The sequence below is a fragment of the Etheostoma spectabile genome, chromosome 15 (genome assembly GCF_008692095.1).
Source record: "Etheostoma spectabile isolate EspeVRDwgs_2016 chromosome 15, UIUC_Espe_1.0, whole genome shotgun sequence".
NCBI lineage: Eukaryota > Metazoa > Chordata > Actinopteri > Perciformes > Percidae > Etheostoma > Etheostoma spectabile.
The window spans coordinates 14,300,722-14,325,728 of record NC_045747.1 but is presented as its reverse complement, the minus strand read 5'-3'; the positions used below and the strand labels follow the sequence as shown (position 1 = coordinate 14,325,728).

The window sequence follows — 25,007 nt, the reverse complement described above, 5'->3', positions numbered from 1 at the left end:
AAGGAGTACATAACAAAAATGACTGAGAAACATATTGCACACTTAATCATACGAGCAAGACAGATTGCAGCAATTGTCAACTAGGGCCATTCAGCAGGAAAAGCCAGCTCTAAAAAGGAGCTGTCCATAAACAAGGTTTATACAGAGCACAACGCCAATTTCTCTAAATCTACACGGTGATATTCCACTTGATTTATCAGACCTCTTACTTGTTACAACAACTACTGAGCACGAAGATTGCAGCAAAAGAGGTGTTCAGTAGAAAATCCGATTTTAATTCAAGTGACAGTTTCAGACGCTCCTTTTTGACCTGGCTGACTTTAGGATGGACTAATTCCAACATCTGTACACCAACATAGACTTCTCTTTCTCTGTACAGTGGTGATTATTAAATGCACTTCTGTTACCAGAGCACCGCCAGCGCTGATGAAATAGACATGTCAAACTTCAAGAATTCCTCCATGCAGAAAGATGTTAAATCATGCTATTACTGGCCCCAGTAGACTCAGATGCAATGTATTTGTGTGTGTGTGTGTGTGTGTGTGTGTGTGTGTGTGTGTGTGTGTGTGTGCGTGTGTGTATGTGTGTATGTGTGTGGAACTGATCTTGCATGCAGTCAGATTTTGTGCCACTTTAAAAAGGCAATGAACCCTGAATGTCCAGTGAGTTATAGCTTTGTGTCAATCAGCCAGACATGTACATTTTACAAAAGGTTATCAATGCAAAGCTATAAACTATACATTATATGTCAAAGTGATATCATCTCCTGAATAATATCAAAAGGTTATTAAAACGGTAACAAAAACACTATAAAGTCTGATAAAGTCCCAACCAGTTTATTAATACGAAAACGGTAGGTTGTTACAGGGACATCCCTTTAAAAAGGAAATTGAATATTGTATTTGCTATAATTACCCAAAATGTATCATCAATAGGCTGCAGTACAGAGCAGAAAGTCCACAACAAGGGGAACATATTGACAATTGTCAGTGGAAAATACTACAGAGGAGGGTGGAGTACATAAGTGAAGCAAATCTTGCAATATAAATCAGCCGACTATAAATATGAATAGTTGTTTTTGAATATCTACCTCATTTTTGGTTAGAAAGCTGCAAACAAGGGACCAATCCTTGTGTTGAAATACATGTTACATACGTGTAACATACATGCATGTTACACTGACACAGCTTCCCCACTTTAAGGAATAATGATGATCTTTGTATTTTCTCCCACTGTCGCATATTTTATGGTTTGATTTTAATTGATTTATGTATGAGTTATATTAGTTGAGTAGCATCTTACTTTATCACTCACAAAAAAAGTATTTTTCCTACGGGACAGTTGTGGAGAAAGGCGATTAAACGTCTGGTGCTGCTGATGCGCAATTACGCATAACATCTAAAATCATTGGTCTTTATCCAGAACTTACACGCAGTTATTCCAGCAAAAGCGAATAAAACTTTGCCAAACCACAAGCTCAATTTACTCCTCTCTTCCACAACTCTGCAAAACTGTGCACCTGAAACTATCGCGTCGAGATCCATTTCAGCCAAATTAAAACTTTTGCAGAGACAGCACTCATCCTCACGTGTGACATTAAGAGAAGACAGGAAAGCGCATTGTCTTACCGGTCCCGTTGCGTTTCCGACTGTCCCGGTGCTCGTCCGTGCCCAGCAACAGTGGAAACAGATTGGTACAGACTGGCTGCCAACGCAAAAAATCCCTGAGCTGTCCAGGGCAGCGGTTTTGTCAAGTCAGACAGCGTTGTGCAGACTGAGGCAGGAAGTGCCTTTAACAACAAAAGGCATTGGCTATGTGGTTGCACCGTCAGAGAACCAGCTGTGATCCTACAGCTGTATTTGAATGGACTTTTTGAGATACAAAAATGTCTTGAAACGGTTTGAGTTTCTCTTGCATGTTTCATTGGGCAACAAAACCTCTTTAATTGGCTTAAAGAGGAACACATGTTGAAAGAAAATGTATGATATAGCAACACGCAAGTGATTTATATTTCATTTTTATTGTCGAGTTTACTTTATAGCACCGTAACACCAAGAGCCATAAATCAAAATGCGTTTTATTTTGAAATACATGACCGGATATATTTGCTCTTTTTTATGAGGCTTCACACTGATCTCAATCGTCAAAAATAAGAGACTAAACAAACTGTGCCATGGGCATTTAGTGAGTGTTAATTAATTAATTAAATTATACAAGAATACAAAATCAATCCACTAGTTAAATGTGTTTTTATAGTGGACATTCATTCCACCTCACAGTTAATAATTATTGGCAGCATAAGAGTTGAACCCATACTGTAGTTGCATGTCGATGTGCCTTGTAAGTGAATACTATTGGTAAAATCTAATGTGACAGACCGTGTGTAAGTGATGGGGTTGTGCTGGCAGATTTAAACAGTTTGAGACTCCAAATTAGTTCCAGCAGGAACAATAAACATCCCAAAGTGCCAGCCTTGTTGTCTTCATCCAAGAAAACCTTGTTTAGTATGCAGTTTGGTGATGATGTGATTTAAATACTTGCTAGTTTTAGGGCCTTTTTATACTTAAATTTGTTCCCCTCAAACAAGCAGTGATCATAAAAATAACCCACAGTCAAGAACAAGGGGACCACAGTAAATGAAACACAACCCTTTTGTCTTTTCCAACACCAGCCACGCACCTCTGACTAAAATGCCTTAAAAGTCTTCAATTCATTAATGTAGATTGTTTTCCTTTGCATGGTGGTGTTCAGCCTTTAATAAATGAAACCAACCAGAAGCATGGCCCCTATCTTGTATTTTTCCTAATCCATTTAGTTTCCCAAGCACTAGTTCTATTTGTCTCCGCCTGAACACCGAGACCCTGGTACTGGCTACAGGGCAGAATGTAAGCCAGATTCAGAGCCCTATGAGGTATCTGATTGCTCACAGTCCAAACCATGCACGCCATCAACCCAGCAAGCACCTGCCTCACATAGTGTTTCAGACCCCACTGTTGGTGCAATTTGCCCTTTCAGTGCTGACAATGCCGATTATAGACTGCTTATAGTGGTAAACAAAGGTGGAGGGTAAACAGTGACCTTTGTCCAGTGGTCTTCATAAAAGGAACAACCTCAAATTTAAATAGAAGTCCTAAAAACAGAAGCATGAAATTATACCCGTTTTCACTTAAGGAAAAGTTCAACATTTTGGGGAATACATTTATTTCCTTTCTTGCGGATGCAGATGAGAAGACTCTCGGGTCTGTATTGTAAATATGAAGTTGTAGCTAAGTTAGCTTAGCACAAAGACTGGAACGGGGGTAGTCCCGACCCTGCTAGGCCAGACCCTTCTTTAAACCAATCAGAATATTCATGGGTGGTGGTAAACTCTGCACAGAGCCGCTGCAAAATGGTCTTGCAAGAGAAAACTCAGATTGGATTGATAGTCTAGCTAGCTGTCTCAATTTACCATGCAGAGATCCGAGGAGCAGTCAACGATAGTCCTCCTAAATCTACCGATTTTAAAATTCCCACACAAAGAATGCAGAAGGAAACTACATGCATCCAGCGGAATTTCCTGCAGAAACCACTAACAGGGCTTTGCACCACAAAGGTAACAAAATGTGCCTACCAGCACCGCCAAAGCTAACTTATTAACACATTATGTCTTGTTTGTATAATCTGTACAAAACTGACAATTTACTAGGTAATGTACCAGACTATTTCTTGGTTGGGACCAGTAACTTCCTAGAGTCTCTGCTGTTAATAAGCAAATTTACAAAAATGCTAAATTATAGATTTGAAGTTCCATATTACAATATAACTTAAATGATGTACATTATAAACTTCTGTAATTCGTTTTTATATCAGAACAAAAAAATAATTTTATTCTATGAGCTAAGAAAACTGATTTATTCTAATCTGCAGGCAAACATTTATTCTCTCCCCTCGTATTGAATAAATCTCCTCTAGGTCTTTAAAACTGTACAGTAAATCCATAAATCTTGACAGGCCTCTATAGCCTCTTAAACTCCCACTGTTCTCAAAAACCTGTCCGTGCAACAACCTGGTTTCCACAGCAACCAAAGTGGCAAGCTGCGTCCATCCAAAGTGAACTTTAAAACAACCTATCTTTAAATGGAGCCTTTGATGGACTGAGCGAGCGCAGTCTGAAACGAGCAAAACAAAAAGGAGGCCGGGTGAAGGAACAATGGCACTACAGGCAGTTGATTAACTTCAGCATGAGTACAGCCAAAGTGGAATGTATGAAGAAAGATAATGGAATATGGAAATGTTTGGTTAAAACTAGAATTACGATAGAATCAGAAGATAATTTATCAAGCAAAAGCATATTTTTTGGCAAAATGGAAGTCCATCACTATGTTGACATGTATGTGTCAATCTTCATTTCATTTCGAGACTATTTTTACAAAAGGAGTAAAGAGGACAGAGAGTTAAGTCACACCTGAAGCTCAATATCCAAAGGAGATGTGCTGGACTAACAGAGGAACAGTAGGCCTCGTCCTGGTTGTCATCCAAGGAGAAGAAGTGAAGAGGGTGGACTGGACTGGACTCTCAACACCAAAGCCCTCTGCAGGAAGGGACAGAATGTTCTCCCTGAGAAGATGTCTCAGATCCTTCAGTATGTGCAACAGACTGCAGATTTTCTATCAGTCTGTAGTAGCCACTGTTCTTTGGGGCGGTGTGCTAGGGTGGTAGCATCAAGGCTTAGAGGTCAGCAGTCTCAACAATGGGTGGGTGGGTGATCAGCTTGGAACTAGACAGTATATAGGCAATGCAGAGAAGGACAAGAGACCAAATCAAAGCCATCTGGGATAAACCTTCTCACCCTCTCTACAACAAGCTTTGCTTGGCCAATATTGTGATCTAGCACAAAGTTGTAGCCATGACAGTAGACAATGCTTTAAATATGGATGTTGCTGCAAAAAAGCTACAAATTCTAAAATGTGGATGCACCACAAATACACCACGCTCAACTTCCCCACACCCACACTGTATGGGTTGTAGCTGCTGCGGTAGTGGGCTAATCACACGAGACATTAAATCAAAAAACACTTACAGTGACTGGCTACGATCATTTGACTGGAGAAGCTTCAATACTACTTGTTGGGTTTTTTCATTTTGGTTTAAGATTTCTATATATGCTCCCCATCCATAACATCTGTCTCTCTCCATCACAGCATGTAGCTCTTAAAAGGCTATACATTAATGGGTGATTATGTAAAACACCTAATGCATTTAAAATGTGTAGATTAACACTACATTTTTTTAAAAAGGGGAATATGTGTTTTTTTAGGTATTAAAGGAATATAAACAACCTCCAGTTGCAGAGCTTATTTTATTTATACAGTACATGCATCTTAAAGCTTAACTCCAATCATTTCACACTGTGTTGTGAGCTTTCTTTTGACAGTGTTGAAAGGTGGATTTTTCCTCTTCATCACGCAGTCCCTGCTTTCACAGACTGGCAACACTCCACTCTAAAGAGCTTTTTTTATTTTTATGTATTCAATCATGTATCTTCTCCATAAAAAGCAACTTCAGTATAGTTCTGCATAAGTGGCTGTTGTATACCTGGCTTCTGCATTGAAAAGACACTGAGCTACCTGTGAAATAAGTCATGGATTTAACGTGTCCCTGTATAAAAGAAATGGGAGGCCACTTAAAATCCCATAACCCTCTGCAACATCAGTTACGCTTTACTTGCGTTCTTTCTCTGAGTATGGGCACGCTGCTGCCCCGTTTAGGGTCACTTGCCCTTAGCGTTGGTTTTAATTCGAAGAGTCCAGTGGGATTAACATGTAGCTAATTATGTTGGCTGACCACTGAAGCACTAAAAGGCAAAATAGGCTAGTACAAATGAGGTTTCAGCGCACTGATAAGAGGATAAAATGCAAAGACACATTCAAATAAAACAAAAAAGAAAAACATATTTCAGTAGAGAAGACACTGTGTTAGTTTCCTCAGACAGTTATTGGCTTCCTGGAGGAGAAAATGCTTAATAATCTGCACCCACAGACACTGTCAGTCAGACTTTGGTTGTCCATCTAGGCTCAATCAATTTTCTAGATGCTGCAGTTGGACAGACTGATATGTGACTGACAGTTACCAAATGGAGAATCACTGCTAAAGATGCAGAGGGGTAAGCCATTGCTTTGATGTGAGAAAAGTGCAGCATAACAAAAATAGATAAATCTGAATATTATTAGTTATAACTACATAACATGTATTGGGCAAATCTTGGCATTTTATTAATCATCAAATATTGGTCTAGTGGTTGTTTCAATACAACGAGCTTCACCGTTCATAGCTTCATAGTACGTATATGTGAAAATATTAATCTCTTAAGGTATTTTCATGAATGAAAAAAGTCAACTGTAGATTCTTCTAAAATGTCACATGATGAATTTGGGATAAGCACCTTAATTGAACTCCATGTTTTGGAATGAGAGCAATTGAAGTCACTAGATTAAATATTGGAAGACTTTGGAATAATATGCATGTACACCTTTACACATCTAACGCACTGTGAAATTACTCTTTCAGTTTCTTTCAGTATTTGTTTCTTGCTTAGTTTTTATTTACCCGGCATATTACAAATCACAGGTATATTAATATTAGGGTATTAAATGACAACCTCAAGGTACTGCAGATGAGTAACTGCAGCCATATGCTAACAGCACCCTTAGCCTAACTGTCTTGTGTGATTTATAACTTGGCAGTTAACCTCCCAGTGCTGGTGACTTTCACGGCATTTTTCCTAGTGAGGGAGACACAGCACTCGCAGAGGAACAAAGCCTCCCAACTCTCACGCTATCACTACACGCAATCAGATTTCTGTTCCACAGGGAGAACATAGAAGCAAAAGCTATCCATATTAATACGCAGAAATGTCTTTCCACACCTTTTACACAAAAGGAGCCTGCTGCTTAGTTAAGCCACTGTCAGTTTATCAGGAAGCTTACCCTCTGGCATGTAAAGCTTATATGTGAGCATATTTCTATGTGCAACCTGTAAAAATAGTTTATGGTACAAAGCCAATTAAACTGTTGAAATGCAGCTCTGGGTCTTGGTAATGACCCTGCATAAGAGTCCAGAAAAGCATGTTACTCGGTAGAGGCTGGGGCTTCTTTAGTCTTGAACCTACATTATAGATGATAGCCTACCAGGTCTCAACTGGATTAATCGGCAAAGCAGGAGCCATTTATACTGAGGGGAAGAGAAAGGGGGAAGAGGGGGAGTCTTAGCCTTTCCTGAAAAACAATATACAATATAATGTGTATTTTTGCTCCATCTTTAAGTCTCTGGTTAGATAGCCTACCTGTCTTTTGATTTCAACAAGATTGTGTCCATTTATTTCAATAAGTCAGTAAATGGTCATTCTTGATAATTAATATTTTGCCCACCTAAACTCATTGTTATAGGGCTTTAAACAAACCAAAGCTTGGCTTCAAAGGAAGTGAGTGAATCACCAAATGAATTATCTATCCCTGTATAGCCTTGGAAGGCTACTGAATGAGAAGTATGCAGTGAATGGTAGAATGAAATTAATAAAGACTTGAGTAATAGCGGACATATTGTTATCATATTCTTACCCATATCAGCACATCTTGGCCTTTTCAAAAGTAATGAAAAACTCATAGCTCATGAACCCACAGTCTCACTTAATTACACGGCAAAGACAGAGGGACGACTTACAGGAAAGAAAGTGCATAGATAAGTTTTACAATATATTTGTGTCTCTTTACCAAGTTTCTCATTATGGTGATATTGTTATGCTATGAAAGAAAGAGATACAAGAAATATAATATTCTAGCACTCCTGGCTCAGGAAAGGAGTCATTTGTAGGAAATGAGGCTAATCATGGTCTAAAAGCTGCATCTACTGATATAATCTTTCCTCATTTGGCTACACAGGCACATAGAAATCATTTTCTTCCATAGTTTCTCTTGAATTGTGTCTGTCTGATGATCACTTGATAAGTTCTACCGGCAATGTAGTAACGTTTCTTATCAGGAAACAGTGATTTGCAGAATTAGGAGAGGAAAGGTGTGGGAGATAAACAGCCTATGGAACAGCAAATAGCTCCTACAGGCTTGATTCAAAACATTTTACACAATTAGAATATTTTTGTTCGGGTGTCCCATTTTTTGTGTTTTGTTTTTTCCCCCATGCCTGCGTGGGTTTGTGCTTGGATTTCCACAGTCTGAAGACATGCAGGTCCAAAAAGGTGTAATCTCTAAACTGCCTGTAGGATGCGAGTTTGAAATGTTCATCGATGTGGTGGTCCTGTGATGGACAAGCAACCTGCCCAAGGGGCCTTGTTTTTTCTATAGATGGGAATGCCGGTCTGTTTGCTGGACGCTCGGTCCACTGCTTCGGTACAGACTGAGATAACTATTATAAGGATTGCCTTGAATTTTTTTCATTACAGACATGTATGCTCCCTAGAGGATGAATCCTATTGATTTTGGTAATTTTCGGACTTCTCATCAGGATCATCTATATTTCAATTAGTACTTTGGTTTATGAGCAAATGCCTGAAATCTAATAACATCCCCATCAGCCTGTACTTTGTGTACTCTGTGCTAATTAGCAAATTTTAGTAAGCTAACACACTAAACCAAGATGGTGAACATAAACATTGTCTTAACATCACAGCATGTTACCATTGTCATTGTGAGTAGATTAGCATTTAGCTCAAATCATGGCTGTGCATAGGTACAGCCTCACAGAGCTGTTAACATGGCTGTATACTGCAGGCATGGCAAGTTTAGGAAGCTTAAAATACTTTCCAACAATAAAAAAGTATGGCTCGATATAAAGATAATTCAATATAACCTGTCCTTCTAAGTTGATTTATTTTGTTTAAAAATTCCATCGCTGTGACTGAAAATCAAGGTAACGCAGTGTGACACAAGTAATTGATGGAGACACCTGGGTGTATGCAGTTGTTCACTCACACAGGACAATAATAGGGAAGAGGACACTTTATGATGCACATTATCATGTCAAATCTATTGAAGACTAAAATATTAACTGCTGTGCGTGGCTGTTATGATTCAAGCATGCATAATTTCTCTGTCATGCCACATCAGCCCAGACGCTTTAGGGCTGAGTGATTTGGTTTGATAGCAATGCTTAAGAGGTGCAACAAGGTGTAAAGCTGTTAGGAAAAGACGGAAATATGTTGTTTGTTGAACTTTACTCTTGTAGATTAGATGCAAGAGTTTTGTTAACCCTGCACAGCATTACCCTCCCTTACTCCCTGTCTTGTTTTTTCTACCTGTCATTCTGTGGAAGGCAGTGGTTTTCCGCTAACATCTTTAAATGACCTCCAAAAAATTTCTGTCTATTTCTGTCCATCTTTATTTCCTTCTCCCCATCTCTTCTCCCAAATTCAGTCTTCAATCATTTTCAACTCTCCCATGCAATCACTTCACCTGCTTTCTGCCCTACCTCTCGCTCGGCCTCTCCCCCTCCCATTCCTTTAAATCGTTCGGTTTTCTACTGAAGGTTACTCTTGCCTGCAGGGCTATGAAAATGCCAAAAAGGCCCACTCCATTTTCAGCTACGTAAATAGCCATTTCCCGCCAGAGCAAACCCACTTTCCCAGGGCTGACCTGCCGTGTTGCATATCACACTTCCCACCTCTTTCTCTACACTACCTGAGCACAATAGTTAGGGGAAAATGAATAGCGCTCCTTCATTGCTTATCTGTCATTTCTGTATAACAGCCAGTTCCATCGTTCTCTGTATTCATCACTCTTCTGTTTTAAACAACCTAGACTCACGAGGAAGAAGCTCACCTACATGAATACAAAATAAACTGATCCCATTCATGCAGTGATTAGCCATCTCACAAAAATATCTTGTGATTAAAACCTTGTTTTCAGAAAAATAATAAAATAGGACAGAAACTACATCTCATCCAGTTGTAAAATAGGCTAATGATATATACTACCTATAGTTCATGACAACAGGAGGAATCTTTAGTATTTACAGCCTCTGAAGGACAACTAAACTTGTATTAATCAAGTCGTGGAACATGGTTGAAAATATTCAACTGTATTCACAAAAATATGCAACAGCCATGTTGAAATAAAATGCTAATTCCATTTTCCAGGACTCACAAAAGAACAGAAATGGACTTATTAACCTAGCCTAAAACCACTTTGTACTCCCCATCCTGAAACAGCTTTTCTGTACTGTCATCATAATTTATCAGCACAGGAAGAAAAATGGGAAAGTGTGTGTTCAATGACAGACACAGAGAAAGCACTTACTGTTGAGAAAGGCAGAGAAAGGGAGCTTTTCACCCTTAAAGTCACCAAGAGATTTAAATCAAATTTTGCCTCCATTAAGACTTTATTCTTAACACTCGAGGGACAAATGTTCTTTTACAGTTGAGCGAGTGTGTTTTGTGTAATTTTTTTAAGGTTTAATGTTTTCTCTAAATTAGAATAGAAGAGCTTTAGATGCAGTGGTGAGAGGCAGCATGGGATTGGAAAGTCTTTAGCAAAAAAAAAAAAAAAAAAAAAAAAAAAAAAAAAAGCAAGCTCCCACAGGTCATGCAAGGCTTGTTCATTTCCGTGTGTCATGTCCTAGAAAACCCTGTCGTGCTGCGCATCACTCGTATCCTCCACCTTTTCTCCGGTTCACTAACACTCCTCTGATCTTCCCTTTCAATTTCCTGCAGCTCTGCAAGACAATGGAGAGCTACAGTACATCAAAGGCCTGCATGAGGGGTTTGATAGCTTACATCAGCAAAAAAATGAAAGAAGAATCACAACACATTACAATTCATACACAACTCTCGTTCAACAGTATTTCAACAACTCATAATCCTTCATTGCTCTTGCGGCAGAGGTTAAATTCACTTTGAGATTTCCTTTTGAAAAAGTGAAAGAAAGGCTTGAGACTGAAGAGTTGAAAGCAGTTTTAAAAAGGGATTGGTCCATTTTTTCAGACAACTAAATGTAAGGTATACAGGTACGGTATGACACCTTTAAAAATAAATAGATAAAATAAAATTTAAAAAAAAGGACAAACTGCCCTCTAGACATATATCACAAGTGTCAAGGACACGCTATAGTCAGAAAATATCATTTCTCATGGTCTTGTATATTTTCCTCACACTGACAAGACATATTGATTCATGCCACAGCCCACAGGTTTCGCGCTGAATGTGACGGCAAAAATAAACATACATGTGCACATAGACATTGTGTGATTGAGGAGAAATAACAGGGAACTAACACAAAACATAATTGAATGGTCCAGATATAAAATTACTTCAACATCCATTCAGGCTAATTTACCTTGGTTTACTCAGTGGTGTTCCTTTCTTAACAATGGATATAGTGAGTCAAGGCTGTCAGTATGGCAGTGCACTCCCGCTGCAACTGAAAATGACTTTCAACAGCTTTATCGAATTAATTGGCTTGCCTGTTGGGCAGAGGGGGATAGATAGACCATTAGCTATAGAAACTGAAAAGATTGACAAGTACGTTGTTTCTCAGGAATAATTGAGAGGGAGGACTGCGGCTGGAGGGAGAGTGAGGAGTACACAAAGAAAGCAGTCCTCTGATGAGGACAAAAGAATAGATTTTTTTGCAAAAAATTAGCCTGCTTTGTTTCCTTTCCTTGGCAGGAGTCGGATGTTTTGCTGTGCTCCATCTTGTGAAGCATGACTCCCTTTTCTCCTTGGACACAAAACCTATCATTTGGACATTTGTGGATAAACGAGAGAAAAGCAGTTTTACCAAAGACAGGAATAGACATTTTGAGGGATGTGGAAAAGGGGAAGTGTGGTGGCAGCATGAAAAATATTCAGGAGGTGTGGTGACAGCACGAAAAGTATTCCTCTTTATTTTTGCATAACGTACTGTACATTCAGTGTATGATTAGTTTCATGAGAATATCCAATGCCAAGAAAAACAACATAAAGATGAAGGCTTGAACGCTGTGGCTAAACGCTATTTTATCCACTCATGATGCACCAAAGAGACTAGTGAGACTGTGGATGAGCAGGAGCATCGTGGATGCCATGCCATCATATTGTTGCTTGTGTGAAAGTAGCTCGGGAGGGCAGGGCAGTGGCAGAGGCATAGGACTCATTCTAATTGGATCTGTCAAAACTCACCACCCGTTAATGTAGTGCCTCTATTAGGCAAAGCTGCAGTCCATGACCTGCAGCGTTCAGAGTTTGATCGATGGCTCCATTTGTTATGTTGCTGCTGCTGTTGTTGGTGGTGGTGGTGATGATGATGATGACCACAATAGAAATGTTTTAAAACTATTGGTTTAAAATTTCATTTGGCAGCAGACAAAAACCTTTTGCGGGCTAAATTGAAAAACTATGGCTAGCATATTTTACAATTTCTAAGTTAGCTTACCAGAATATTAAGCTAACGTCAAAACAGCCCCTGGCTGACGTTTACATTTTTCCAGCTGACTTCATGTAAAGAGCCCTTCTCGTTGAGAAAATGTCTATGAAGATGAGGATTAGCTAGTGTATATGAACATAACACTAGGGCACATTACGAGTTTGGCTGGGGCTGCCAGAGTGATAACCTGTCCGATTCCAATACAGCAACACAGAGAAGCAAACGTTAGCCCTCTTATTCTTTCCGCTGCAACCCCAGGAGGTATGAAAGAAACTTGTAAAAAAATAAATAGTACAACAAGTATAACAAGTAGCTACAACGCTTTAGTGCTTAAATCAGTCTCTGTTGAAGGATATCTGCGTACAAAAGCACAAATAAATGGTTTCGACATGAATACAGTCTGCGGGACTGCCTTCAATGAGAATCTATATAGCTCATAATTAAAAAACACCACCCTCCAAATCCTTTAGATGCCATGTGTGTGAAGACATCCAAAGCTGCACAGGCCTGCGGTGCCTTGATACAGTTGCTACGCTATGATTAAACAACTGTTATCTGGTGAGGTGATTAGCTTTTAGCTAACTCTTATCACATAAACCAAAATTTAAAACAACCATTTTACACTCACACCCAGTAATGTCTGTAACTGAGACGTTTGTTATCCCCCAGATACAATAAAAAGGTGAAATACATTTTTTTTGTGTTGCTTAAATGACTGAAAATGACACTAAAAACAGCAATACATCTTTTAAGATGCAATGTCCGGTTATTCAGAATAATCTACAGACATTGCGAACACCTCCAGTATTTTGTATTCATTTTCTGACTTGACCCAGTGGTGCTGCCCTTTCTAACAGTAATTCTGGTAAGCTCTTATTCTACAGTTACAGTAAGTCACTTGGGAAATGAACAACAATCTATATACCCAAAATATAAAATGTAAGTACCATACTAGGTTTGCAGCCTCCATTCTCCTTTGACTGCCTCAGATGGGGAAAGGGGATCAATACCTCACTGTGCCAGACCCTCATAAATCTGCAGAAATCCTTTTATCCTATATGAACCCTCTACTTATCTCTGGCTCCAACTGGAACACAGAAACAAGGCTTTTTCTTGGTTTGACTGTGCTGCTCGGTGGTTGAAAAGTGTTTATCTACAGGTTCTTCTAATTCCAGGATCCTGACTTGTGTCCCTACAAGGTTACGGATGATGAACAGCTTCACTTTTGCACAGACACATTCCCCCTTCAGGACATATGCTGCTGTTCCTCCTCTCTAATTTAACTTCCCATTTCCTACCCTCTATGAAGGTATTCATAGCTCTCCTTATTCTCCCTTCTATAATCAACATTTTTTCCTTTTAGTGTCCCCCTCATATTTTCATCATTTCTCTCTGTCAGATGCATCGTTTTTTGAAAGTCTTTTAAGTCTACTGTATTCATGTTTTAATTTTTACCCATTCTTTTCAATTTCTAGATTTGGGACTTGAAATAACAGACTTTGCATGCCATGCATGTCATACTAGTGAGGTTTTTATGGCATAATCAATACCCTCAGCATCCACCTCGGGGATAGCCTTTATTAGTCAAACATGGTGCATGTGCAATTGTTTCAGCAAATGAAAAGCTCTCCTGGCTTTGCTTTGAGAATAAGGACTCTCCGAGCTGTCACACACTGCCTTCCTCAACAACTATATACACACATCTTATGCACTCATCCACAGTTACAGCCAGCAAACATAGTTTGGATACGGTGTCTTGTACTGCAACTAAATTATTTCTGTTACTGGTTAAAGTATTTTTCCAATTAATCATTTGGTCTGTAAAAAGTAAAAGTGAACAGTACCTTGGCATGTTTTTAGAAGGTCTTTAAATTGTTATCACTTTGTCCAACAATATAAACTCAAATCATTTCATGATAGATACAAAACATGATTACCTCGATAGATTACTTAAAAAGGAAAACTTCTCCCTCAAAATGATTGTTTGTATATCAATAACTCACAAATACCAAAATACATGCATTTTCCCTAAAACACTTAATATTTACATCACTTCCGCTACTCATCTGAGACGCTTGCGCACACCACTTGTTCATGCAAGTCCAGACAAAAAGCAGGAGACTGAGTGTTAGAAGTGAATGCGTGTGATAGGAAAGTACTGATCATATGACTGGATAAATGATACCTGGATAATACTGCACGATTTGTGTAGGAGTTTGTAAACTGAAGTTTTGATTACATTTTGCTGTTAAATGCACTTACATCAATGCATTAAAACGTTCCAGTTTCTTTTGTTTTTTTGAGGCCAGGTCGGGACAGTGGTAGAGCAGGCGCTCATGTACTGAGAGGTTTATGCCTCGACGCAGAGGTCCGGGGTTTGAAACTGACCTGTGACAATTTCCTGCATACTTTATTACCAAACTGTCCTGTCAAAAATTAAAAAGGTGGAAAAGCCCAAAAAATAATCTTTAAAAAAAAAAGAAAAACTTTCCAGGGTTTTTGATATCTGTTTGTCATTTGATTGCTTCTGCTCAATATTAAAATTTGTTTGGTCAATTTATTATTACTCGTTTTGTTCACCACCACCTCTTTCTCTTAGAAGAGAAAGACTTTTTAGTTGATTTGTATTCATTCTGTTAACCTCACATCCATCACAGATACATGCAAACAAGGTCGCACTCAATTATCATCCTCCAGTGGTCAGCGTAGAGAAGGGTAAATAAAAAAACAGTGGGCTGTCATACAAGTCCACAATAATCCCCACCAGCCTGAATGACTCAACATGGATTAATAACAGGGATTAGCGTGACACAAACTGCAGTCTACGGCAGCGACAGAGAACGGGGGACAGAAAGACACATTTATTTTAGTCCACACACACACACAATTACTAAATAACATAACTGTCAACAGTGTCTACTTCTCCCGGGCATTTTGATGTGAGCACTTATATTTATTCTACTGATATGTCCTAATGTTTTATGGAAGAAAACAGAGAGCTACACTTGTGTGGGGTTTTAACAGTGAATTAATTTGCCAGTGAAACAGCTGAATAATGTCCAGGGGAGTCAAAGATCCTGATGAAGAACTTATTGGGACTTCACCCTTGTGTTCCGACTCTAATCTATCAGGAAATTCTGTCAAAAGGAAGAAAGAGACAAGATAGTGAGGAGCAGACTAAAGCCCAGCCACAAAGTAGCAGACCAGCGCCTCTTTTATCTGCTCTATAATAAAGCATGAAATAGGCTGGGGTAACTCAAGCCCCGGCACCAACACCAAAGATCCAGCCCACTCCAGAAAGGGGAGATCCTCTATCAAAGGAAACGTGTGATTACAAAGACGTGCCCTTTGCATACTAGAATTGCGTTCATGTTGCCCTAAAAAAAAACACACACAAAAATGTTTTCAAGCATCTGGGCAATAAAAAGGAACGTACCATGAAATTAAAATGTAGAAAGGAATGTTCTGTGTAAAATCTAAAACACTTTGCATCTTGAATTAATGCGGTAGCTTTTTGATGGCAGCGAAGACACAACTGCCCCAAAAGAGGACCAATCACAAGTGCCCCAAAATAACATCCCAAAACAGAGATGTCAGAGATACCCACCATCCCTTCAAACCACACAGGCTGGGCAGCAGCTTGATAACCACTTTGAACTACAAATAAGGCACAGACGACATAACAACATACAGTAGGACAATGCAAATGCCATCACCTATCTTGTCACTAAAAGGTAACATGGTCCACTGCTGTCGCCATGAGAATAGAGACTGTGAAGTCCTATCGCCTTGACAAGAGGCCTGACAAGCAACACAGCAAGCTCTCAGACAACACAACCAGCTGGCTGACAAGCAGACCGGTCCCAGAGGAAATCTGGGGGCCAGCTCACTGTAGTGCATGATATATTTGTGTCTGTCATTGTTTCTTTCTGTGTCCTGTACTCAGACACGCTGTAATAACATCCAGTTGCATCTGCAGAATTAGCTCAGATCTTTATACTTAGAATAAAAGATCATATTGCACCATCTCAGCCACCTTGGAAATTAATTGATTCGTCATCAGCACCAAAGACGATCCCCGACAAGTGTGTCGACTATACAATCAGGAAGCACCTGCTACGTGTGTTAAAAACTTGACAATATGAGTGTGTTGCTTCATGTGTGACACTGGCCTAACAGGTGCGACTTCTGTCTGCAGCCAGGAAATTGAGCTAGTGATGGGCTTTGTAGTCCACTCCTATAAATATTGTCTCACTATACTAATTTTATGCACAGAATGCTTACATTATTTCCTTTTTTTAAAATGCAGAGGAAATTTGATTTTTGTATTTCCATATTGCCCAGCTCTATTGTGAGTTTGTTCTTTTATATCTAAAGCTGACTAAACACTATTTTCACATTGAATGCAGATTGTTTTTAATGCAATTCAGTGTGTAAATGTGTCACCTTGTTCCTTTATCCAAATTGTTTAATGAAAATTGAACATGGCAGTCGAGAGCCAGAAACAGACAGCTCACCTTCAAAGTAAAAGTCCGCCGTTTTGAAGGGCCCATTGGGTTGGCTACTGCTGTCAATTTAAAGAGAACAAAACTAAATAAACAAAAAGCGTACATCATAAACATCATTCCTAAGTGGTATGCAGTATTATTTCTGCCATTTAACCACAACCTATTGTGAATAAATTGTCAATGGCCATGAACAATAGCAATATTTATGTAGAGTGCTTATTTGCAAATTTATGTACGCATGTAATGATTCATTTACATATTAATCAACTAATTTATTTAATTAAGTACTCTTAATCTGTTACCTTGAGTGACCTACAAAGACTATAGTGTTGCAATCTGTCATACGTCTGGTTGGTAGAAAGAGTTACTTTACTTTGAACTTTGACTTTATAGCTGGCACCATTGTCATAATAACCGTCACTATCTATCCAATGTAAAATCTTTCAAATGTTTATATATATATATATATATATATATATATATATATATATATTGGGTTATTCTCTGGCCTGTACAATAAAGCAAACAGTATTCAGTGGCAAGTTTCAATACGGCATAATCAAACACTCCTGCTTACCACAAGCACCGTTCACAACTTTAAAGCACCATCACCACTGATGTTTTGGTTTATGACCCAACACTTGCAAAACTTCATTCAGGCATTCCCATCAGCCTCAGCTGTGCTGTGGGCTACAAATTGTTAGCATGCTAACATGTTAACATAGGACTTATAACATTTGTGTTGTGAAATACTGGATATTCCACAACTTCATGCATCTACAAATCTATCAAATGAATAGACGATAAAGCAACATGATGATGGTCAATTTAAAGCTCTGATTAAACTGTTCATAACTCTTACATGCACTGGTATTTAAGTATCTAGTAGTTTATTGATCAAAATAAAAATAATGGCCAATAAAAAAAAATGAGGCCTATGGCCGAGGTAGGCATACCATGTGAACTATGGAAACACAATGCATAACAGAGATATCTTTTATACTTTGCGTTTTAGGCAGATGAGTTGGCTATGAGCGTTTAACAATCTGGATCCAAAATAACAAAGCCGACATGTCATTAACACACCTGGTGGAGACCACTGCTCATGCGTCACCGATTCAACACTCGCCATGAATGGAAAATAAACACGTCAGTATGCCTATATCTCGTACGTGTGTGTATTTGAGGATTTCCATTATTAAGGAAGACAAGTAACCCTACAGCTATAAAAGTAAAACGTCTAGCTAAGCTGTCAATTCGCAGTTTATGTGGAAACACTCACCTGGTGCCACCAAACGTCCACAATGGCTCTGCCAGGCGGCGCCACATCATCAACTAAATAGTTTAGCTCAGTTAGTTTTTTGTTGAGTTGGTCTCTGGTTTATAGGTCTTTGTTGTCTTTCTTGCATAGTTGAGCCATAGATTGATTAAAATATCCACCCATCACACACAGGTCCTGAGGTCTAGTCTCCATTAGCAAACACGTAGCTAATCAGGCTAACGACCTGTCAGTCACACACTAAAGACGACCGCCGGATTCATATTGGAACTTTCCTGTTTGTGATGAAACTATTTAAAACCGAACCTTACCTGAAATAAAGAATTGACATTTAAGTAAAAAAAAAAAAAAAAGTATTTTACTTATTATTTTCAAAATCAACAAATCTGCTGATTATTTTCTCGATTACTAGATAATCACTTAATAATAAAATGTTAGAAAATAGGGATAGTGAAAATCATATATTCACAAGGTGACGTTCAGATTGCTTGTTATGTTAATAGTTATTTTCTGTTGATCAACTAGTTCATTATTTGACTCATCATTTCAGCTCTGATTAACCGTTTTAGCATAGGTAGCATCTGAGTTTCCATAGCTCTACATTCCCCAGATCTAGGAATTAGACAAAGTCATGTTATGATTTAGCAAATTGTGTTAATTGCCTTGTACATGTATACTGGAATTTTCAGACATTGTGTCCGTAGATGAATAAAATCCTAAATAATTAAGCCAGTCTCAAGCTGCAAGAAGTGCTTCCCCTCACCAAACCAAACAAAAAAATTATTAAATGGGACATGTAGTAGACAGACAGATACTGTATGTCCTAGATACCAGTGACAAGAACCCTAAATGTGAGTACCATCACCTAAATTCTCACAAACACACACACACACACACCATGTTGTCCTTTACTCAACTACTCCAAGCTGCTTTAATTTCAAAAGAGAGCTAATTGCAATTAGCTGCATGGGGTGTTGAGCTGTGAAGTAAAAGGAAGTAATCAGTGTTGATTATAGAGCCTGAGTCTGATCAGAGTAAATCATACACTGTTCGACTCTTCTCCGCCTGCCTGAATCTGAATCCGGCATGACACCGGAGCAGAGCCTGTTTTAGTGTGATTACGTCCATGACAGCACTACTGACTCCAGCTCTGCCAGATTTGAAAGGATTACGTGACACAGTGAGGGTGACCCAATCATTTCTTGCCGAGAGATACACATAAAGATGTGATCTGGGTCAAAAGTAAATCTCCCCAATACAGCTGCCAGCCTGGAATTGATGGTTTCCTGGCCAGTTGCTTTAATTTCATAATCTGGGTTTGTTTTGGAAACTGCTCATTATAGCTAAAGCTGTTCTGCTGTATAGCAGGCTTGATTCATGTGTACACTGCAGCAAGATGGAGCTCTAAATAGTTTCAGCAGAGACAGTTTGCTGCGATTAGCTGGCTAATTCTGTCTGCTAAAATCAAGCTGTATCGGTTCTGAGAAACTAAAAGTAAAATGTATCTTTGAAGCCAGTGCCTTAAATGATCATTTGCAAGTCTAATACATCTGTACCTCTAGCCTATGTAGATGATATTAAATGATCCAAGCTGAAATACATATCCCTTTATTGATCCAATGATGCAGAAGCAGCATAGTGAGCTGTAGCAGTCAACATATTTCACAACGTAACATTTTAAAAGGCTCTTGCAGACATTGTGGTTTCAGGGATCTTTTCCAGTACATACAATTCTTCTACCTAAACATACTTTAACAGTGTCATAACAAACCAGCAGTTGCATCAGAACGAATGCATGGAAATGCTTGGTTCCCTTTGATGTCAACTGAGTTCAATTTTTCTTTTTCAGATGTCACATATAGACATCTGGAGGCTGTAATCAACCATCTTGTACTGGCGAAATAGTAAAGTATTTGAGGACACCGTGCCTTGCTCAAAGGTAAATCAGCAAAATTTGAGTGTGAGTAGAGTTACACATTTCTCTTCCTCAACCTTTTTATTACAGCTGTCTGAGATGGACAAATTGTGTCTGACTTGATTGGCTAACCAACACTGACACCTGGTGGTTAAAGAAATTCATGTGTTATTACAATAGACTTAGAATTCTTTATTAATCCTTTTGGGATGACTCCCGCAAAGACATTGAAAATTCCAGCATCCGTTTTAGCAAGAAAAGAAAAATGACAGTATAAAGATAACAGAAAATAGCAGTAATAATAATAACGATACAAACATATCTGGCATATTTCAAGAGGTTTAGATTTAAATTGTATTTCTATTTTGTTTATTTATATTGGCCATGATTATTTGTCATAAAATAGTATACAGCAACAAAATAAACCAAAATAAAAGTGGCTATATCCTGTAAAACGCCTAATGACATACACAATAACTGCATACTGCAGACACAGTAGTATGTACATACTACTGCAGCCATTTAGTTGCCAATTAAAAACGTTTTAAAAAAGCTAAAAGAGTTCATGAGAAAACATCTTCATGATGACACGTCAAGTGTAAATGATGGTTACGGTTCATGATAGAGCAGAGTTCATTTTATGCCTTGTTTCTGTGCTTGAGTGGAGAAGAAGCAGAGAAAATACACACAAAAATATGCAAAGGGAGTCCGGACCTTGGGCATAAACAAAGCTTGCACGCTAATTTCAAGCACGATTGATGTGTAACGGGTTTTAGCCCACTGCTGCCTCACTGGGCCGACAGCACAAATTAATGCAAACATGTAAGGAATGACTCCTTTAAAACCTTGTTCCTAGTTAAATGCCTTGATGTTCATTTTAAATGAGCACAGATAATCTAACACCAATAGACTAAAATGGTAAAATAGATAAAAAGAAATGTGCGTTGAAGTTGAGGGAACCCCCACCGAGGAATCTCTTGTTGGCGTTTCAATCGAGGAGGTCGGGGAAGTTGTCTTCGCAGTATTCTGCAAAGCTGAAGTCCTTAACAGTGAAAGGGACATCCTTCCACTGCTTTACAGTGATCCTGCCTTGAGGAGTTTCCAGGGCCAAGTTCTTAATCTTAAGATTGGGTAGCAGGGCAACCTCCTTGTACTTCATCTCATATCCCCAGTCCTGTGAATTTAAAAAAAAAAAAGAATAAAACTCACGCCTCAACATGAGCAACAACATCAGCTCTGTTGATGAGCTGCCTTGAGCAGGTCAGTCTCTTATTTTCAAATGATATTTGGCAGAGGGCCCACTGTACCTTGTTGCAGTTCCTGCAACTGATTACACACCCGGGCTCCCAGTCCTCAAAGCTCCTTCCTAGCATCACCTGCTCACCGACTTTGTAGTGTTTCCTGAGAGCAAACATAAGCCACGATTACGCCGGTAAAGACCTTTCATAAAGACTTCAGTCTTATTATACTTTTGCATTTACTCTTATACGAGACAGAGTCCAACTCACTTAAAGTCAGGACTGACATTGACAAAGTGCTGATTGTCAAGAAGTTTAATGTCACTGCCAGAGGCCACAGACTTGAAACAGTTTCGACACAAGAGTTGGACACTAGCAGCCGTGTTGCGACTCTTTTTCTCTACTTTGTGGCTCTCTGCAATTTTCCTGCGAATAACTGCCTCTCTTTGTAGCTCAGTTATCTGGAAACAAAGAAAGACAAAAGGTGGTGGCAGAAACAGTAAGCAGTGAGAGTAAAGGATGAAGATGGACAGAGTGCTGCACCCTCCTCACCTTTATGTGAAACTCTCTGAGGCTCATCTCCTGGACCTTAGCAATGGCTCTTCCTGTCAGCTCTTCCAGATATTCATTGGTGAGCTCCCTCTGCACTTCCCGCCCCCCTTTCTGGGCGACCACTGAATACTTGCTGTCTTTTGCTCTGGCACGTCCGCTGGCCTGCTGCTGGGCAATCTCATTTGTAAGCAGCCCATAGCGCACCACCAGGTTGCATTCAGGGATGTCAAGGCCTTCTTCAGCCACACTGGTGGAGATCAAGAGGTTGAGAGTACCTTTGCGGAAATTTCGGATTGTGTCTGCCTGCTCATTCTGCAAGAAAACGGTAAAGTCATACAAAACAGAAACCTATCTACAGATAAGTTGTTACTGAATTGGGTTGATTTAAAGCTCATAGATTGTATATAAACACACCTGCGTCATGTAAGTGCTACCATTGCCAGCCCCAGTGAGGAAGTCTGCCTTGATGCCAGCTTCCTGTAAGGCTTTATTGTTGAGGACCCAGTCCTTTAGGCAGTGGATGCTTTTACGGGTTTTGCTGAAGAGGATCCCCTTTGATTTAACATTCGGAGTAAACTGTTGTAGCAGAGTGCTCTCAAGTTTGGCCATCTTTGGGTTCTCATAGCGAGAATCCCTTGCCAGTTTCTGCAGCTCCACCTGATTCTCTGTGTAAAAACATATTAATTATTGCTTGCATGGGGGGGAATTTTAAGCTTAGCATAAATGAACAAATCATGTGCATACAAATAGACAACAGTTTGGATTCCTACCTTGGAAAAGTCCCACCAGGAAGAAGTCTGTTCCATCAATTGCTGTGGTGAACTTGTTGATGTAGAACTCCTCTAGGGAGCGATAAGCATCCATCATTCGCAGGGTGTCGTTGATGAGCAGGGCATCGTTGTACTGTCTGAGGTGGAGTGCACATTGTGCTACCAGTCTGTTGTCCTGTCTTACTCCTGAACCAAATATACATATCCGTTATGTACGTACATCAACGGAAGCATTGCTTTATGTAGACGTTCGTTTCACATTCAGTTTGCCTCAAATGTGTTCTCCTAGCCATCACAAGTGCACACTACAGGCCATTTCAGGATCAAAAAATAAAATGGGTTCTTACCACGCTGCTCTAGTACCACCACATCGGCCTCATACTCTTGTGTGCCACACTCTCTCAGTCTGACGTCTTGAGGAAGGTCCATGTACTCATGGATCATCTGCATCATGCCCTTCAGATGGTCCCCAAATGGATCCTAAGAGATTATTTTTTGTTGTGATTGTATGACTATAAGTAGACTTTTTATGTGATTATAACATCTTTAAAATTGTTTTAAAAGTTTTTGCTTGTTAAAATTTAGATCAAAATCAGTGCACGTTATATCGCTTGCTTTCAACCCAGTTATCTCAGTGTCCCACCCCAGGTCAGGTCAGTTGGAGTCTAACAGTAATTATCGGGATGCATTACTGTCTACCACAGCATCCGTTTTTATTTGGAAATTCTTCAAAAAATGTAATAATACTGGTTTTCATATTTTTAAAAGTTGAGATTTTATTTTTGCTAACCTGGAGCCTTTTCTCCACAATGTCAAACGTCTTGCGTGGTCTGGGTACTTTCTCCTTCAGCTCGGAGACATAGTTTTTTGTTGAAACTATGGCCGAGTCCAGATTGGAACAAATCTGAGAGTGAGATAAAGATGATGAGTAAACAACTTGTGGGAAATCCGACAAACCAGCTCATTTAAGTGACAAATTCAGTAAAAACCCAGAGCGAATAAGAAAATTCTGACCTGCAGTACATGCCCCACAGCCTTTTCCAGGGTCTTCCCGCCCCCCGTCCCCGGAGATGCAGTCAGACCGAGGATCTGTGGCAATGGGCCTTCTCCTTTCAACTTTTTCTCCACGTAGCACGCCATCACCTGGTTGTAAACTGAGTCCTTGTGGGTGTGGTGACACTCATCGATTATCAGTAGAGTAATATCTGTAAACAACCATGGATGCATCATGTGTACAATCTCTACACGTGACTCTCACGAAATTAGAAAACCTATCTCACATAAATTCACCTTGCCATTAGATCATTATAATCTTTGATGTATAAGCTCACTTTCACTTACCTGAGAGCTCAACATGTTTGTTTTCCTCCTTGTTAATCAGAGCATTGTACAAGATCTGTGCTGTGCAGATGACCAAGTCTTTGTCCCGTACCACTCGCCCAAAGAAGTCCTTCTCGTCTCTCTCTCCACTGACTGCCATCAGGGTGTAGTCATGGCCCAGGTGAGGCATGAACTCTTTGTTGTAATGTTGGTCTACAAGGTGAACCTACAGTATAAAATACATGAAAAACCCATTGGGTTATGCTACATTGGTAGTAAAAAGATCCCGTCATTTTGATCAGTATTATGAAAATGATTGTGTCCTGTGCATTATGTGTACCTTGTTTACCAGGACCACCACCTTAGCCCGTGGCGTAGTCTCCAGGTGTTTTTTGGCCACATACACAGCAGCACGGGTCTTTCCACCTCCCGTCGGCAGCCAAATTATTACGTTCTCTCCCCGAAGAGCCCTTTCAACCACCTCTTCCTGGTATTCACGCAGTTGAAAGTCGGCCATCCTAATGTTTGCTCCTGTTTGACAACCAATAAGAATTACATGGAGTAATAATATTGTATAAAGATGAAGAAATAAAAGGACACTAGATCATAGCAGTACATCAAAACTGTGATCGTTAACATAAAGGCTCACTAGATCATAGTAAAGTTGCTGTGAGAAAATAAGCAAGCATTCTGACAGACATGCATGTTGAATCGTTGTATGATAAAGCTGCTAAAAAGTCAGACAACTCACCAGTCGGCTGTGTTGTGTTTTCAGCTTCTCCTTGTCCACTACCACCACACAGTGTTGGTGCTGGGGTTTTAAATGCTGTTGATCAGCTGTGACTCAGAGATGGGAAAACGAAAGTAAAAGTCCTTTGACTTAGACAAGTGGCCCTACTGAGGGGGGCTCTGGAGAAACAGCAGATAGCTTCCATTTTGCAGTGACTTCCGCTTCCTAAACTGCACCGACATAAGACAGGTCTATTACAACCCCTTGTAAAAAGCTACGTCTAAGCCTATATTTATACCTGATCCA

The 25,007-nt window shown here is 39.5% G+C and overlaps 2 protein-coding genes across 5 annotated transcripts in view; both read right to left on the bottom strand.

The window, feature by feature from the left end:
* znf385c (zinc finger protein 385C) overlaps nt 1-18,195 on the bottom strand; it is a 146,285-nt gene extending 128,090 nt beyond the window's left edge. For 2 of the 3 annotated variants that reach the window (XM_032537950.1, XM_032537955.1), the window contains exon 1: nt 1,629-1,731. The gene's annotated coding sequence lies outside the window, so the exon portion shown is untranslated. Of the gene's footprint in view, nt 1-1,628; nt 1,732-18,179 lie in introns of those variants that run through there. The other variant, XM_032537952.1, reaches the window with a different exon arrangement.
* A 2,878-nt stretch (nt 18,196-21,073) lies between these two features.
* dhx58 (DEXH (Asp-Glu-X-His) box polypeptide 58) lies at nt 21,074-24,869 on the bottom strand. 2 transcript variants are annotated; one of them, XM_032537948.1, is made up of 12 exons: nt 24,723-24,869; nt 24,312-24,502; nt 23,993-24,197; nt 23,666-23,856; nt 23,442-23,555; nt 22,999-23,131; nt 22,652-22,837; nt 22,296-22,546; nt 21,882-22,193; nt 21,600-21,790; nt 21,399-21,492; nt 21,074-21,265 (listed from the first exon to the last, which is right to left on the bottom strand). In XM_032537948.1, exons 2-12 carry the CDS (start codon nt 24,486-24,488, stop codon nt 21,080-21,082), a joined length of 2,040 nt encoding a protein of 679 aa, XP_032393839.1. In that variant the 5' UTR covers nt 24,489-24,502; nt 24,723-24,869; the 3' UTR covers nt 21,074-21,079. The 2 variants fall into 2 exon arrangements, with proteins under 2 accessions (XP_032393839.1, XP_032393840.1); XM_032537949.1 differs by having other exon boundaries at nt 24,312-24,514; nt 24,721-24,818.
* Between the last annotated feature and the right edge of the window lie 138 nt (nt 24,870-25,007).